This window comes from Ciconia boyciana, chromosome 4, assembly GCF_034638445.1.
Source record: "Ciconia boyciana chromosome 4, ASM3463844v1, whole genome shotgun sequence".
Taxonomy (NCBI): domain Eukaryota; kingdom Metazoa; phylum Chordata; class Aves; order Ciconiiformes; family Ciconiidae; genus Ciconia; species Ciconia boyciana.
Genome location: NC_132937.1, coordinates 54,194,679 through 54,213,641, shown reverse-complemented (window position 1 = coordinate 54,213,641; position 18,963 = coordinate 54,194,679). Strand labels below are relative to the sequence as shown.

General features: G+C 41.9%; 1 protein-coding gene across 1 annotated transcript; it reads left to right on the top strand.

Annotated features, from left to right (window-relative positions):
- The first annotated feature begins 715 nt into the window (after nt 1-715).
- SAXO1 (stabilizer of axonemal microtubules 1) lies at nt 716-9,367 on the top strand. Its single transcript, XM_072859375.1, has 3 exons — nt 716-805; nt 3,955-4,157; nt 8,415-9,367. The coding sequence occupies exons 1-3, from the start codon at nt 768-770 to the stop codon at nt 9,365-9,367; spliced, it is 1,194 nt and encodes a 397-aa protein (XP_072715476.1). The 5' UTR covers nt 716-767.
- The last annotated feature ends 9,596 nt before the right edge of the window (nt 9,368-18,963 follow it).

Sequence of the window (18,963 nt, the reverse complement as noted above, 5' to 3'; positions counted from 1 at the left end):
ACCAATGATGGACGATCCATGGTGGCGTTTTAGTTTCCGTCAGGAGGGAGCTTCCTCAGAAAATCAGTTCCTTCTCATTGTCCTCATTTTGGTGCACATTATGGAGAGGTCTTGCAGTGCCCAGACTGAATTGCTTTCAGGAAGAGAGATGGGCAGAGCAGTGCTGCCCAAGTGTGAGTGAATAGAGGCTCCCAAACTGTTACCCGTCTGCTCACTTGTCCACACAAGTGAGCTCAATATGCGGGCAAAGTAGGATAATAAATTTATGACAAATGGAACAAAAAGGACATTAAATAGGATTTCTAGTCCAGCACAATATAGCACACTTGGCTGTATCTCAGATTAACTTGCTTTTTTCTTCATCTAGGTGAACTTGATTTTCTTAGGCTGTTTTTGTTGGCTTCACAGACTTTTTTGACTGCAGACTATAGTAGTAGACAGAAACAACCCTTTCTTTGTGCAGGTTATGCTTTTGCACTTTAAAAATCAAGTGTGTAGCAGTCATTGCAATGATCACTTATCCACTATTTTGTAGTTGCAATCTGCAGCCAACTTATACAATGAGGTATTATTAATCAGCTACCTGTGAGTCACTAACTCCTGTGCTGTTTTTTTTCCCTTGCAGATGTCATCATTGTCCACACCTGCCCATCAGGCCCTATGAGAAAAGTGAGAAGCCATGCATGCTGTCAGAGTACATGAGGCGATACCCCCTTTATCCCATCAGTCTTCCCAGAGGCTCATTTAAGCCAAAGGAAGTGTACAAGATGGCTCAGATACCCATGGAAGGCATCTCAACTACCAAGTATGAAAAACAGTGAACGAGAGTGAGGACTGTGACTTAGATAATCTGTGCGTGAGAGACGGGTAACGGAGAAAAGAAAAATGATTGGTTTTCACAAGGGGAGCCTGAAAATAACAACGTTGTGGTTGTACAAACACTCATGAGGGCTCTGTGAAGGAGGGATGAAGGTCTGAGACCAGTTGTAGTGGAGGCAAGCAGCTATTTTTCTTGCATTTCCTGGAGGCTGAGGTGTGATCAGATCAGAGAATACATGGGCCATAGAAGCACAGTCATGGTCTTGGCTTTTGCTCACTTTCTGTTTTGGGAAGGGTTCTGGGAAACCAGCAGAAATGTTGTCTGGGAAAGTATGGATAATATTGGAAGACTATTTTTCTTTTGTTCTGTGTTTTGTGTGGCACTTTGTACACTGTAACATGAGTGACTGGTTTCCAAGGAGGTGTGAATATGGTAGAGCTTGATGATTGCAAAAGGGGTGTGGGTGTTTTCCTCAAGGCAGTCACTGTGGCTTGCTGGGCCGTTTCTGCTTCTCAGGTATGTTGTTGCCCAGTGTTGGTATTCAGCAGAAGTCCTCACACTTGCACTGTGCCCATTTCCCTCATGGAAGTAACTTCTGAGGCTCTTCCCTGCTGCTGGCAGAGTGATGTGCCAAGCGCTTGTCCACAAAAGAAACTCATAAAAAATAGTAAACTGATCCTTTAATATGAATCTGAGAGCTTCCCTTTCCTCAAACAGCAGCTGCTACCCCATCTGGATGTTTACTTCCTATATTATCACAGGCACAGTCATGAGCAACATCACTCTTGCCTTTGCTGAACCGAATTAGAGACCTAGAAGATGCCAATGGCTATTAATAAAGTCTTAACAGCTAACACTGCCCATTTGTTCTCATCCTGACATGGAAGCTCTACCAACTCCTTTCCCTACCTATGCCTTTTAAGAGTTGTCAGTTTAAATCACAAATGTGGCTGATGAAGTCTGAAGTGCCCGACTTACATTTGGGATGCCTCTGTCTACATGGGAGTTTTCAGCAACAACTGAAAGGATCAGACAGTTTCAAAGAGCAGACTTTACTTCTATACATGCCTTCCGTCTCCATCATGAGATGAAGCATCTAGACATCTTTGTGTCTGCCTGTTTCGTTATAACTAAATCCTGGGCTCACTGGTGTCCTTTTAAGGCAGGCGAGGAGGGGCAGGCACCATATGGGCTCTGTCAAGGAGTCCTTAGAAACTTCCCGTTCAATCAGCAAAACTATCCTTGCTCAGGCAAGGCTAGTGATTCCCACAGTAAGTGTTACTCCTGGAGTTTAGTACAACTTCTGAAAAACAGACTATTAAGAAAGCGCAGAAACTACTTATATTTGCTTCTTCAGAGCGTGCACTCTACAAAATACGTAAAGCTTGCCTGCCCTTGTAAGAGAAGAAAACACAGAACCTGAACGGTTAGACATTGATTGCAAGTCTTGCTGTCCTCTGGGCAACACTGGTAAGAAAATACACTCAGCATGAAAATACCAAGGCCTAGTGGAAAAGTGCCACCACCTATTAGAGGGCTGCTAAAAGCTCTGGTTCTGTGTGGCTAAATTCAAGAGAGAATGAATTGACGGAGTGTATGAGAATAACTGCAGCGACTGTGAGGCCAGCAAACACTGACTTGTCACCAGTCTTCTCTAGTAACACTTCGCTGAGTGTTAGGTGTCATACTGCAACAGCGAGCCCCCTTGATAACGTCTGGGAGTTGGAGGCAGTGCCATTTTTCAATGGCGTCTTGGATGCGGGTTGCCACTGATTTATCAGCAGATCAATCTCTCCTCTGTAATCTCCACTGCAGGTTCTGTTGTATCGCAATAGTTAGAGGGAGAAAAGGTACTCCCACTGCCAGAAAACCCTTGACCACACTGGTGGAGAGTTGCCTGCCTGTGATCTGTTACTTGCCTCTGGTACAGGCTTGGCTGTTTCAAACATGGGATTGTGCAGCGTACTGTGAGTGGCTTGGAAAGACCCTCTCTGTTACTGAGCCCTCCCTGCTACTGAGGATGCTATGTGCCTGTTGTATTCCTGCTTGTCTTTTCTTGGCTCCTCTTAAAAAACACATTGGCTTTAAATTGCTGACAAAAGTATGCCAAGGAGCTACAACGTGTGTGACATCTACGTAAGTACCTCTTGATGCTCTTGGATTTTTTTTTTTAGTTCTGCATTTCTTTTTTTACCCTTATACCTAATACTTTGCAATGTGAATTCTCTTCCCTTCTGCTCCACACAGACTTTTGAGAACCTTGTTTATTTGCTAAAATACATAACTAATACAATATATTCAGAGGCTCAGGCTCTTGCCCACCCAGCATCACTCCAGATGCAAAGCACAATATTAATATTAGAATAGCTCCTGTACTGACCGTTTCTCCTGGCTGGCTGCCAATGGTGTAAACAGATCTGCACACCAGTCAAAAAATGCTCTGACATTAGAGACTGAATTCACTGGTGCCAGGCAGCAGACTCTGCCGTGTACCAAAGGATGTAGGCAGTGAAACAGGTTCAGGTTAGTGAATGTCAGATGGTGATGTTATTTTCTTCTCCATCTTGTTTCTGTAATGTTTTGTTGCAGTTAAGTAACACTACTCCAGTATCTTAAAATACCTCTTTTACAGTGGTACCTGAGAAAAAGCTGTCTGACCATGCAGTTGTTTCTCTCCTCAACTAATGTTTTGCTGTAAAACTGTTTTGTTGTTATCTCCCCATCGTGGGCTGAACTGTACAGTGTATTGTCTGCGAAGGCTATTGTTGCCTCTCTCATGTTTCCCATACATACTAGGTAGCCTCCGATAATTATTGGGCTTTTAAAAGGAGTTATGTCTTCTGGTGTAACTCCACTGTAGAACAGAGATAGCTTTGTGTAAGGCCATTAACCTCACTGGGTGGAGAGAAGGGGGAACCTGGCCTGCCTGAGGCTGTCCAGAGCTGCCTCAGTTCCTTTTTCAAAGTCGAGGTTTCCAAATGTGAAAGGCTTGTGTGTTTCACTAACTGCTTTATCCTATCCAGACTTTCTTAGGCTGTGGAGATAAGAGGAAGTATTAATTTCTTTGTATGTCCAGAAAAAGGAACATAAGTTTTTCTTTAAGACAAAAGATACAATGAAATTATTCTTCACAGGAGAGATTACATAGCTCATGAAGTGTTGCCACAGAAACTTAAACCACCTGAAAAGCATGTCAAGAGTGATGAGAGTATGGATTTGACCTCCATTTATAAACAAGATTATAACTCCTACCCTATCTCTCGAGTACCTCCATGCCTCCCCCATGTGACGAGACACATCCCCAGTGCCAAGATGGATACAAGAACCACTTATGAAGGTATGTGCCCTTGCAGCTTCTTTCAGGACTTCACCAGTAGCTTCATTTTTTAAGAAGACAGATCAAAACAGTGTGCAGTTGTTATTCCTTCTGTCTATGTATGCCAACAAGCTGTGCAGGAACCACACAGACACGAATTGTTGGGAATACAGCCCCACATTAATGGTAGCATTGGGATCTCTCTGAATTCAACTCCTTTGCATGTCTGACAGGCCTACAGGCATCCTAGGTAGAAGCAGGGCCATGTGAACTCCTGCAAGTGGGTCCAGCAGCATCATCTTTAGCATATACTGAACAGACTCCTGGTGTACTGCAGGACTGGTCCACACATTCAGTGGATCAGACACATCTAATATGTAGAATTTGCTAGGCCTGGGCAGGTCATGAAGCATGGGACCCTTTTTGTGTGTGCTGCAGAGTTAATCTGTGAATGTGCAAGAGATGTATATGGGAATTAAGGACACAGAAGTTCCACACAAGCGTCCAAAGCACTCAAGCTCTATTGCTGTTAAAACAGGTGAACTGTGCATCTAACTATGCCCTTGTTTCTCAGTAGCAGTAACGTGGTGTAGGTGGTTGTAGGGGCTTTGTTCCTTCCTCTCCACCAGCACGAATTCTCTTCTGCATGCACTGGAAGAAAACTTTCCGTTGCACAGTTACAGTAACTGTGCTAGTTTAGGTAGTAAGTCATAAGTAGAAAATCAGAGGATTTTGCCTCCCCTCTGCACACCTTCCAGCTAGCTAATGTTGCTAGGCAGATAGCGAGCATTTGTGTATTTATTAAAATAATTTTTAATTATTTTATTGTATTTTATTTTAATTTTATTTTTATTATGCTGTGGAAATATAAAAGCTTATAATTGGTGCTGGCATTGAGATTTGTCCTAATGTACAGAAACAATTTTTTTCATAAAACTCAAAATGATAAAGAAGTAAGAAAATAAAAGGTATGTGAATGCAGTGCTAAGACTACCCAGCTGAAATGACTGAAAGTCAGACTTCAGTGCAGCTGCATGTTTGCAACGGCATAAACTGGAATTTTCACATTAAGCACACAGGAAATAATGTCCATTTAGAATGACTTGAGTCGTGAAGGCTATGACCCACAGGTGCAAAATACCCACGTTTACACAATTTTGAACACTTTGTTTTGCATAGGCAGTGTCACCAGATGGTATTCATTGGAATAGCTTCAGTGAAGCCAATAAAAAAAGGCTGCTTTGCGCAAGCGGAGGATCTTTCCTTCTGTGTTTAGATATCCTTAACTTCTCTATATCTGAACCAGATGTATATCTTTGTCTTTTATCAGTGTTTAGGTCAGCACCTTAACTGTTACTCCAGAGCTCTAATAAAATGTATCACAGTCACATTTGGTTATAATTTGCAGTATTTTTCAAAACACTGCAAATGGAAATCTTCGTCCAAACCCCCTCAAAGATCAAGTTGCATACTGAATGAATTCCCCTTTAAAGGCCCAGGTTCACAAAAAATACAAGTTTTCATTGTGCTATTCTCTAAGCATTTTGCTAGGTTTTACTGATTACTACTCAAGTGTGAAATTTTGAAACATGCTATTCAATTAATTATCATAATTCAAATATTTAAGCAGCATATAAAACAGTGCTGCATTGGTATTAAATTACCTTTCCTACTGTATTGTCATACTCCTTCACACTTAACACACCATATCCCAAATGGCACTGTAGGTTTAAGGTGATGCTATTGCACATCACAATTAATGTCAGATGACTTTGGAACTTAAGGTTTCAAAATTCTCATCTCCTCCAAGCTACACATGTAGCTGTTTCTATCCATCTGCAGGTACATAATCTAATTTTCATTTTTGTATTGCTTGGTTATAGTGAGATGTGCCTAACCCTGCAGTAACATATGGTTCATATCCTCCATTCCCTCCTGTACCCCCTAATGTTTTCAAGATTGTGCTACATGGGAAACTATTAATATCTATGGGAGAAGAATTAGAGGTACAATAAAATTGTAACATATTTGAAGGAATAGTAGCACTGCTGGCTTACACTAAGTAAAATAAATTCATAATGCCTATGAGGTCTCCAAATGTGTAGAGCTTGTAAATTTTTAAAATTGAAGACAGATGGACTTGCTTGTCATATTTTGAATATTTTGCAAAAGCTGTGGTTACGTCCAAAATGCACAGACTTTTTTCCAGAAAAGATGGTGGGAGAACCTAAAAAGTTTTTTGGTAACTCTTGGTTGGCATCTGAAATGTCAGATCTCTGAATGAGCCCTTGCTTAGAGATGGGCTGAATTTCATTAGCTTCTCGCTTTTTAACATTTTCTTAATACATTCCCTGTAATGACATGTGTCTGTATATGCTTGTGGTTCACCCTGCTGGACCATCTCTCCAGGAAAATGATGTACCCTAGGCACAGGCACAAGGTCAGCATCCCACCAGTCTGGTAGTGCCAGGACATCTCCTATTTCCCGAGAGAAACAGGAGCACCTGGGGCATTTAAGCACCCCTGGCACTAGCAGGGCATGCAGCTTGGGCTTCAGTGGCACCAACAGTGGCAAATGAATGTCTGCTGGTGCACACAGGCAGGTCCATGTTCTCAGCTGACGACATTAATTAGTGGCATGAGGGCAGCTCTATACCCAAGGGCCAGGGTGCTCACTGGAAGCAGCTCAGCGCCTGTGGCTGCTGCTTCCTCTCTTGTGCCAGGGCAGAGCAACTTGATTTGAACCAGAAGGACTTTAAACAGACACCTAATTGAGGCAAAAAGTTACTTTTATTTTGGTCAACTTCACATGGTAATGAACATATCCTTTGTGTAATTGTGTTTGTGCAGTACAATAGCCACTGCCATTCAAAAGGAATAACTCTGTTTGGATTGGAGGGTTCAAATATCCTGATACCTAATTGCATCATTTACTCTCTAGTACTTTGAAATCCAGACTTCCTTCCTGTGCAGAGTCAGCTGGAAGCTTATTTGCCTCATGACTCTCAATGTGGTTTGAAAGGAGGGAAAATAAAAAAAAAAAAGACTTGGGTTAGCTCCAAGACTATTTCATTTCAACTTCCTACCAGTAACCATAATGGTCCCTAGGGGAAGTTGCACAAGATTGCTAGGAAGGGAAAAGACAATGGTCTTGTGGCTGCAGTATTGGTCAGAGAGTTAGGCAGCTTTGCAATAGATTTCTAGTGTGACTGAGTGCAAATCTTTTTAAGTCCCAGTGCCCCATTTTTTTTCCTGGTATCCTGCCGAGGAAGGAAGGTATGAATGTCTCTAAAGTGCCACCTAAAATGTTTTCTTAGTTATGAATTTGGATAGCAAGATTTCTGGAGTATGGACCATCTCTGCAATATGATTCAATGCTTCAGATCAGGGTAGCCTTGGTCTGCAAAGTCCAGCACAGTTTTTCTAATAAGGAAGAACTGGAGACAGAGTTACAAGCTCCTTCTTGATTCCTGCTTGTACTGACAGCAGGAGTACCACAGAGAGCAAAGCCAAGAGCCAGGGAGATGCCACACAGCACAGCTTGCTGACACCAAGCTGAGCTGCAAACCCCTGAACTCGGCAAACAGTAGGCAGCATCACATCTGTGCAGCTGAGAAATCAGGTCCTCCCCAAATGAGAAGGTACAAAGAGGAAGGGTAGCTGTGTGACTTGGCCTTTAGAGTGGAATGGGGGACATCTGGTTCTCCTTGCCCCAGAGATATTGTGGGAGACACCTGAACAGCCTTCTGCAGATATAGGCATACTTTGCCTGTGCTCTGAGCCAGCCACAACATAGCTGCATGAAGGTAAATGAAGGGGGTCAAAGTCAGTGCCATGATACTCCACTTTCATGATTTCGGGTTGACTGAGCATGAGGACAGCACCCACTCAGTCATGTGCAGAAAATGCCTCTGCAAGACTGAGAATGTAATTTAATCTTCCCACATTCTATTTCACCATCTCTGTAGATATGGGTGGGTATAGGACTATTTTCATTCCATTTTCTGTGTAGATGCTAAGCATTTCCAGGAGTTAGCACACTAGTGTATGATGTGTTCTACAGCAGCTCTTTTAATAAGATTTGTCAATCATTACAACATCAACAAATATTTATTACAGTAAAAAATGTAATAATAAAACATAAAATAGTTTAATAAATAAAATAAATAAAAACAATAATATGATATATACAATAAATAAAAACATAATATGATATATGCCTAAACTCACCAAAGAACTTCAGTTGAACACTTACGTAGGATTCCTCTTACATTTCAGGTGACTATGTGCTATGGAATGAACCAAAGACAGAGCTGATCAGACCAAATGACAGGTTTCACCCATCAGAAGAAAAATTTGACCACAGAACAATTGTCCAGGATGACTATCTCTACAGGGGGCCGGTTGCCACTCAAAGCTGCAAACCTTTGAATCTGGTCCAGAAAAGCAAGGCTCCCTTTGAGAATGTAACCAATTATAGAGTGAATTATGTGCCACATCCTCTGGAGAAACGTTATGTCCATAAATATGAGAAATTCAAGGTCAATGAGGTCCCATTCGATAGCCTTACTACCCACAAAGTTTCTTACAAGGGGCTGGCTGGTCGGCCAGGCAAGCTGGCAAAACCATACCAGCCAAAGCTTCTCCATGATCTTCCATTTTCCTCTACAACTGAATTTCAAGAAAAATACCAAGCTTGGCCACAGCCTTCTGTATTCACCAAAAAACCTGGTGTATATCTTCCTCCTCTGGAGAAAATGGACCTTCACACTACTACTCAGATCCATTACAAGCACCCAAATGGCAAGCCAGCCAAGATGTGTCGATCTTTGGCCCAGTTTAAAAGAAGTACTGAGCCATTCAATAGCTCTTCTATAATGAAGGAAGACTATAAGCCTTGGCTGTGCAAGAGACTAAAACCTATCACTCATGCTCCAGAGCTGACTTTCCCAGCAAAACCAATGGATTACTTGACTACCTTTCAGACCCATTATGTGCCTCATCAGCTCACAGTTACGAAGAGCTATAAGCCTGTCTGGTCAGGCCCAAAGCATCACACGCTGCTAGATGCTAAAACCATCTACGCTACCAGCTACACACCAAAGGGCATCGTTAGATGCTTGGCCTCTTACAAAGACCCACCCGGTTACGTCTTTGAGGGAACGGATGCTGATGGTCACAATCTCTATCTCCCTGCTTCCAAGCGTGAGTGTCTGCAAGGTGGACACTGAAGGAAAAAGAGAGTGGAGGCAGCCTTCTTGGAAATTCATTCAAAGAGCAGGGCCTCAGTGAGCTACAGATGACAGCTTGATTTTGTTTGTAACCTTCTTTCAAACCAATCACTGATTTCATATTTGGAGAGCTCTACAATAAACTTAATTCCCAGGCATTGGCTTTTTCTGGCTCATTTGCACAAATGAAAAACATAAAATCCAGGGAAAAGACACATTGATCCTTGTTCCTCTGTATTTTTTTTTCTTTTTCCCACCTAATTCTTGCTCTTTAATTGAGAGAGATAACCTCCTCCTGAGACACTAAAAGAGAGATCTCGTAGTAACATACAATATTATTGGTGTAACAGGGGTTCAGCTGCGTCCATGATGACAGCCGTAGAACAGCCTCTTCAGATGAATTACATGCTGTGAGGTCACACTTAAAAGTCATGGCTGGATAACAAAGTCTGAGATCTGGCCTTATCATTTTTTTTCAGCACCATATCAAAAGGTGCAATTACTGGATAAATATTATTGAAGGTTGAGCCTTCATTAATTGTGTCACGGTGTTGCCCAGAGCTAGGCTATCAGATGTGAGGTGCCAAAGATGCCACCCTAGGCTGACAACTTGCAAGGGAAGCTTTTCAGTAAAAGCTCTTCGTGGCAGGATGCAGTGAGGGTACCAGCAACATCAAAGGGTTGAAATTGCCATGCGTTGCTACAGTTCAGCCAGCAGCTGGAGTTGTATTACCTTTTGGATGAGGCCACTATTAAGCTCCTGACTAGAACTGTTCATTTATGTGTCAAAGGTGCTTTTCTGTGGGCTTACGAGTGTTAAATTAGCACTATGAAGTTTACTGGCTTCTTAAGCGCATTCTACTTCCCTAAATCCTCCTCTCCCTTACTCATGGCAGCTGTGACTGTTTCCTGAGTGTTTAGCTCAAGTGCTAGGTAGAGCTGTTGCATGCTGGAGGAAAGGCTTGAGTCTCACCGTCAAAGTGGCTGCATTTAAGGAGGAAGTGGAAGACAATTTTCTGTATAAATGTATTTTGAAACTTTTGAAAAGCTTTGAAACCTGTTGGGGTAGAAGTCTTCTGTAATTGCTTGCAAGCTAAAGACAAACACATTCCATCTGGAAATGTCAATGCTTAACCCTGAGGTTGGGAAGCCACTGGAACAATCATCCTAGAGGCGCAGTGGTTCTGCATCACTTGAAGTCCTTAAAGTAGTCCTAGAGGCCTTTTCTAAACATATGCTCTAGTTCAATGAAAAATTATGTGCTTGCAGCAGGAACAACTAGGCAAATCTCTACAGATTATACTATACAAAAGGCCCAAACTATGTATTCATATGTAGTGTCATTAGAAAATCAACATAAGAGAAAATTATAATGTAGGGGAGAAATGAGGTGTTTAACACAGAAGATAAAGATGGGCTGCACTTCAGTACACAGGATTTTGTTACTCTTTTCATCCAGAATGAATTTATGGATATGGATGACCAGAAGTTAGTTTTACCTTATGTTTGTGCCAATTAAATTAACTTTTTCTTAGAGTGGTCGCAATCTCAGAAAGCAGGAAGCACAAGTACAAGTTAGAAGCCCTGAAAAAGAGCTTAAAAGGTCACTGAACTGCACCACAGGTTTGTGTAATTGTTTTTGAAGTTACATACAGGAGGAGGAGGAAAATGATACTATACTTGTGTGCATGGCAGAACTAGATGCTAGTGCTAGATGAACTAGCACTTGTTCAGAAACCTCTCAGATGCTCCATAGTGATCTTGCCTGTTTTGTGGGACAATAATGAGTGAAAAAAAGACTACCTGCCTCTGGCCGAGCTTCCAGTGTTGGGAGCAGCTTGAGGAGCTCATGAAACTTGCACTCATGATGCAGCACAAGACAACACTTCTCACTTAGTGAACAAATGGGTGGAAAGAGGGGAGTCAGCTGTAATCAACCTCCTACTTCATTCATTGGTACTTTTGAAGAATGGATAATGGCATGGATACCTCAACACTGGCCTAAGTACAAAGGCTACTATCGAAAAGTGTTTCAAAAGCCAAAATGCAATGATGAAAGCAAGGAGCTTTATCCTTGGCAGGGTTGAGAAAGGCATCCAGGGGACTTGTACTGTGAAGCATGCAAAAAAGAACAAGGAGGATTGTGCTAAGCAATAATAGATGAAAACTGTCACTGCCAGCGCAGGTTACTACACTGGTATCAATTACTGTAATCATTGCCAATAGACACCAGCTGCGCACAGGAGCATTCCCCTGTATGTACACTACAGAGCCTATTTGGAGGGATAGCGTCTTCTTGCGTCCCTGAAAACACAGAAGAGGAGAACTCACCAGTGCTACTGAACTCCAGGGCAAAGCACAATCTGTTAGGCAAGCTTAAGCATGAAAGCTGAATTAAGCAGACATGTCCAAACTAAATTTTAGAAGGGTAGCAGCTTCCTGGAAGGCCCTGAATGTCTGCTCAGCCAGGAGGCAGGCAGGACTGTGGTTCCTGCCTGTGGAAAGGCTGAGCAAAAATACTTAAGTCCCCTGTCCTCAGTGGAAAACAAAATAAAACAACCCCAAAAGAAACCAAGTTATCTGGAATAATGGGGGAGATAGATAACTAGTCAGATCAGTTTTGACTTGCATGATATCAGCCTTTCAAACCCCTGTGCCTGCAAGGACTGCAAACCCCAGTGCCTCACATCTGCAGTAGACAGTTACTCCATCTGGAGAAGATTTGCAATTGGTAATAGGTGAGAGGTCAAAAAAGTCAGTAAGTTATATACTTATGGTCTAGAAATATGAACAGGCAGCAAATTTGTGAAAAGTTTACCACTACAAACTCTAAAAAGGGCTTCACCCAATGCTATAGATTGCTAGAGAGAGCAAATTGTCAGCACCTCAAGTGTTTCAGAGCTATGAAGAAAGTGTTGAAAAATAAGTGGTATGTTTCAGCAAGGACTGAGGATGTTCATATCACAGAGGGAAGCATATTGCTGGGCATACTCCAGAGTACCTGGGCACGCTACTCTGGAGACAGGAGGCAAGTGAACTTAATGTAGGAAAAAGCAAACCCTTGCTTTGCAAGACAAAAAAAGGACTTTCTTGGAGCATGTATAGGATCTCCCCAAGGGAGCCATGTCATCTCATTTGGAAAGAGACATTTGGGCAGAGAACTGCGGTCTGGGTTCACTGGGATGGGAAACTTCCATAACTAATTTTCCGAGCAGAGTTTTTGCTGATCTCATTATAAATCCCTCTTCCTCTACTGTACTGTATGGTACTGTCTCTCTCTGCCTCTTTCCCACATTGGCAGGAGTAGTTTGATGATTTGTGCCTCTGTTCTTGCTTTTGTGGGGAAATACTGCTTTGGGGCAACCTGATTTTCACTTCTCCATCTAGTTGCATGTCTGTCCCACAGATGTTTTGGGTTGCATTCCGCAGGGAAGGAAAAGGGTAACTTAAAGAGGCAATGGTGTGTTTGGTTCTATATTTCGTCCTTCCACCTGCTCACTAGCACTGTGCTTGCTGGTGCAGAGAACTGTCCCCAGACAGGTGAGAGGGCTCATGCAGCACTGCCGAGTGCCATCACACGGGCTCGAGGGTCCTGCTTTCCTGGGCGAGCAGGCCCCTGCGCTGCTTTGCTCTCTGCTAAAAAAGGAAAGTGCCTGTGGGATCCTTCCTGCACAGCTGGATTTGATTTGCTGTGATTTGTATGTAGTAGGTTAACAGTGAGATTTTTCTTTTTTGGTAATAAAATCACTAGGTTGTATGCTATTAGTTGAAAACTGACTCCATCAGTGTTTCAGTAGGTGAAGTGTTTTAACAAGCATCCACCAACCTCATGGGCTATTTATTTAAAGCAATAATTTATGCTTTAAAAAAAAAAGCAGCATGTTGAAAAGGGTGGGGCGAAGTCTCCATATAGCCCAAACCAAATTACTCCTCAGCCCAACCATTAAGCACTTCCTTGAGAGAAAAGAAACCCGTCCTGGCTCCTCACTTGGAGAGCAAGCTGTTCGCGGCCTGTCTGGTGTGATCTTTCTGGTTCAGGTTTTATTATTGTGCTTTGCCACTGGGCCCTGGGGAGTTTGTAAATGAAATAGCCTCACACCTCATGCAAGACCTAGCAGCAGCAGGCTATAGTATTAAAGAGGGTAGTAGTAGGGAGTGGTTTCCCATGCCCATGACATCCTAAGCATGTGTGGATAACTATATGCTTACTATGCAATCATTCACATCCTGCTGCTGCTTAAGCAAACAGTATTTATATGTAGCCAGAGTACAACCCTGCGGTGTCCCCTTCCTTTTAGACATATTTATTTATATCTACAAAAATGTAAAGCTTTACTTTGCAAAGGGCTTAAAGGCTTAGGCAACACTCTTGTTTTTCCCTTTTTTTTCCCTCTCCTAAGAAGTAAGCAGTGTGTGAGCAGGACGGATAGACAACTGCAACCTGAACAAGCAGCACACCCTTTGTTCATTGTTTTGGTTTATAAGCCCTAGTTGTCGTCAGAGTTTCATAAACGCTATCCCTTGCCCAAGCGGGCTGCATTGCCTCCCTGCTCCTCCCTGGTTGCAGAGCACTTGCCCTGCTTGCAGAGAGGAGTCTCCTGCCTGGGCTCTGTTCAGCTGGGGCCTCGGCCAGTGCAGTCCTGCCTGCTGTGCTGCAGCCCTCCTATAGCCTCAGGGACTTAGCCAAATGCCTGGTCTTTCAGTCAGTACCTGGGAAATCTGTGTGTCTGGGCAAGCACGGAGGCACCCTGTGAGACAAGAATGTTGCCTTCGGTGAAAGATGAGCATTTTGTGGTACCAGGGTCGCTTTTGTTGTGTGATAGTGGTGGTGCTGCAGTAGGTTCACCAACATCCTGTGCAGAGGAATCTGGCCTTCAGAAACATGGTGCCCAACTTCCTCAAAAGCCGTTGCTCTTGCTGACAGAGGCAGTAGTTCTGAAGGACGTGTGGAAGGAGCATGGTAGGATGGAGTCTTTCCTTGGAAAAAAGTAATGTTTAGTAATTAGATTTAGTAATTAAATCAGCTGTCAGGGTCAAAGACCTGCAGAGCTATTTGGAGCTATGTAAGCAAGCGAGGAGGGAGTGGCGGCTCTGGGCTCTTGTCGCTGGCACAGTGAAGTGCCAAGGAGAAATGGGTGTGCGATGGGTGATGCAATGCTGCATCACTTCCTCCCATCTGCCACCCTTCATGGACAATCAACATGTGCAATTCAGAGCAGCCTGCGGCAGTATAACTTGCACGTGGTACAGATTGATACAGACTCAGAGAGGGGCATTAAAGACATTCCCACGCAATCCCCTGTTTCTGTGTGAAGTAAGCGTGTGCAAGTCTCCCAACGTGTGTGCTCATCAGTCACAGTGCCAAAGGCAGGCACCAGTGTAAAGCTGGTATGTGTGAAGGGCAAAGCATGTCCAGTGGCCTTCCTGCATTGAAAGCAAAACAAAAAGCACTGGCAAGAGTCTCATGAGAATGAATCACATCTGATTGTGGTTATAGCTGGTGATATTGGCAGCAAATATTTCAGCTTTCACACTTTTATTTATTACTTTATGCTGTCAGCTACTTTCCATGTCAGTGACAGGGTATATGCTTTGCCATCAGTATCTCTAGCAATAGTACTTACAAACTGATTTTGTTTCATCTTATTTTGGGGTTTTTTTGGTCGATTGTTTTTTATTGGTCAGAAGCCATTCTTTGCTGTGCTGACCTTGTTTCTCCCTGCGTAAAGCCTTCTTTATCTGAGCACGAGCTGGCATACAAACTCAAATCAGTGAGGAGCCACTGTTGATGATCCTGTTTTAAATGCATTTCGTGAGCTACTTTGTGCTCTGTTTTGTCAGTTTCTTTTTTTCATTTGAAAAAACTCTTCCAGATGGACCCTGCTGTGATACTTCTGTAATGCTAAGGCACTTGTATACTCTCAGCCTTGCTGCGTCAGCCACCCAAAATGCATTGGATGGCTCAGTATAGGCTGTTCCAGAATTTGTAGCCATTCTGGCAAAAAAGAAGGGCTGGAGTCTGTGATTTCATGGACTTCCTAGTCTCAGTCTTCATCAGTGATCACTGAATGAAAGATGAGGCTGAGCACCATATTTGCTTCTCAAAGAGACAGATGGAGAATGAAATGTATTGTTGTGTTCCTATCTTCATGTATGAAGCTGAGAATGGGAGCAAGTAAATTGTATCTATCTCAGTGAAAAGGCAGGGGAGGACAGAAATAAGTATTGTAATCAGAAGAGGAGATGCTGAGGCATGGCTTTTTCCCTTATAAATCTGGATAAATAACATGTTGGGTTGCATATTATTGAAATGTCTTAGTGAGAACTTTATATCAAAATTTGATTAAAATGACTATGACCAGGTTTTAGATTTGATTCTGCTTGACTGGAGGGGAGATGTTGGGTGGAGATGATGAAAAGCAATGTAGGTGGAAATAATTATTAACCAATATACTTTTAGCATGAGAAATGTGTCAGATCAGTAGAAAAAGGATGTCTGATTGTCCCTTCCCTTGATTTTTTGCAGACCAAAGTATTTGAGATCTTCTATGGTTTAGTTTCCGTAAATAAAAGCTGAGTGTGACAGTTAATACATAACATTATTGATAAATATACATACACCTTTAAACAAGAGGATGAAGGGAATGGTTAAATTGATGATTCCCAAACTGTGGTCTGCAGCTAATATGCAGAGCCATAGTTAGAATTAGCAGTTCTGAGCTTCCCATCTGTGTACACTGGTAGTCTGTGAGAAAAACGTGACATTCAAACAGTTTGAAAGCTTCTGTGTTAAAAGTTAGATAATTGAATGAATGAACTTAATTCATTCAATTACTAGCTGAAATGATCAGTGTCTCGCTGACAGCTGCCATTAAGAACTTATGAGGACTTCTACGGTCCAGAAAATCTGGAAGAGAGTAAGCACTTGGTTAACCTTTTTCTACAAATAGAGGTGTCAGCTTATGCTGATATAAAATAATCAAATTTATTTGTGAATCAGTGTTTGGACACCAAACAGATAGTAAGGTGATCATTAGCTTTCTGTTTGATAGGGGAACTGGCAAAAACAAACATAACTTAAAAAAAGCTTCAATTGCAGTCCATATGACTACGGCCAGATAATAGGAAAAAATTTTCCAGCTGAAGGTTACTTTTGAAAACTCTGCCTATGGCTTCTATGGTTTTAAGAGCATGTATGCAGACATACATGCCTGGAGTAGTTTAGCTGTGCTTACCTTGCAACATAACAGGGGGCAGGAATAGGTCTCTTGTGGGGAACCTTTCAGCACTGCATTTTTCTGCGTGTTGCAGAACTGTTTTTTTCCCTGAGGAAAATTAGTAGGGAGAACAAAACTGGAAGCTTGCTTTGAAGGTTTTGAAGGCTTTTTGACATGACTGGTAACTAGAGCCATATGCATGAAAAGAGAATAATTATCCTCTTGAGAACCTAAGCTGGCCTGCTCTTCATTTTACATCAACACCAGCTTCTATACTTGTTTTACTCAAAATAAATGACTGAATTCCCATTGTCTTCAGACTGTTGCTTGGAAGGCTTAGGCCTGGTCTTTGGCTTGCATCTCTGTGTCTGTTCATGTATGTGTGAGGTATTATTTACCTGCAGTGTAGGTGTCTAAAAAGCATATGCAGGAACATCATACTAGGGAAATTGTCAGTAAATCAGACCAAAATAACTGTTTCCTTTTAGAAGAGACATATCATTTGTTGGAAAAGGGCAACAGCAGAACCAGCTTAGTTTTCAAAACTTGATTTTTCTTTGTTAAGAGAAAATGCTTTTGCTTTATTAATTTTTTTTCTTCTTTCCCCTCCCCACCGTAATTCTGATCATTATCGGGGTTTCTTCTATGTATACACTTGATGCTTCAAGGAGTTGCAAGCTCCATTACTGAAGGCAGCAGCGACCTATAAGGAAAGACTGAAGTAATAGGGGTTGCTTCATGCCATAGGTTGCGGAGGAAAGTCACAAGATGTCTTTAAGCATTGCTGCATAGAAAAAAAAGGAGTACACTTTTACTGATTTCCATGATCCTAGGACCAGCAGTGATGGCTTTATACTTCTGCGAGAGCAATAGAGGCAAGACATTAGCAAAAAAGAATAAAGCAAGGCAAATGAAGACTTACAACAGATCTCCAAGACAGGGTGCAGAATCTTAATGGCTGGAGACTTTTAAAAACAAGTTGAGACATCCTCTTTCCCCAAGGTACGTAGATCATGTGTACTTTGTGTAACAGCTGTGTGATGTTATCATAATACAGAATAAGGACAGAGTACTCCAACAGCTTTGCTACTTTGTTTGGCTTTTGTTTTTAAGATTAATAAACAACACGTCAGACAGCAGTAGATAAATAAGTAACCTGCATTACTTGTACAAAAAGTTATATAAATACAAGTTTGCTGTTTTGTTTTCATTTTAGAGAAGGAAAGCGTCCTTTCATAAAATATCCAGCAATCCTTATCTTAACTGAGATGCTGCCAAGTCACAATTCAGAGGACAGATGTGAAATTAAATTCACACTGTGCAGAGACAACACGGTGCCCTCTCCAGATCTGATCCTTTGTGCTTATCCTATGCACAGTTACACAGCTACTATTCAACACGTGATCATCTGAATATGTTTTGCTATTAAACAAATGAAAATACTTCCCTGTACTGCTTTTTGTTAATTACTGTACTAGAAATATCCACCACATTGTCATCATCATAATCATCATTATTATTATTGTTGTTAAGGAATTGTCCTTCATTCCATGCATAATTATCATTTCACAAGTTAAAAACATCATCCCTCCCTCATGTCATAGTTTATAAAGCACTCTGTGCACAGTGAAGCAGATCCCCAATTAAATGCAAATACTATTAAAATTAAGAGTAATACACTATTACTGTTGATTTTAGAGGAACAAAATTCTGGGGAGATTAAAAAAAAACCCAAAATAGTTTTATCTGGACAAAATAATGTACAATTATTAATATTGCACTTTTTGTACAAGAAATCCTAATAAATATACAGAAAAGATATACATTTACATACATAGAAAGACATTCTTCTTTTTTTAAATAAAAAGTTACACTGATGCTTAGCAACACTATTTCTTGAAGACACATTTGTAGTAAGAGCATTCACTGCCAGATGTGTTTTGAAGTAACCCAACTTGAGACAGTTTAATGCCATGAACCTGGCACTGATCTCAAAAGTGGACTCCCAGTTTTGCTGAAATATCCATGTGTCATGGAAGCTGTAACACAGCAGTCCTTGAACAGCATTTCATTAATGTACTACAAGGCATGAGCCCTGCTAGGGGTGACAGGAGAGGCACAGCCAAGCCTTTAATTTAGAGATGGTCCTGAACCAAAGCCTCAGATCCAGATAGCACTCCTTTAAAGTTTCATGATGCTCAAACCCCCTACTTTGCAGATTTCGTCTAATTTTAGGGCCCTATTCTAAGCAGGGCAGAGAGTTCCCAGGAACTAAAAGGATGAAGCACTTCACTGGCTGAATAACCACTGCAGCTGGCCAGGGGGAGACTCACAAACAGCATGCAAAGTCATGCTGTGGGTGTGATGTTTGAGCCTCAC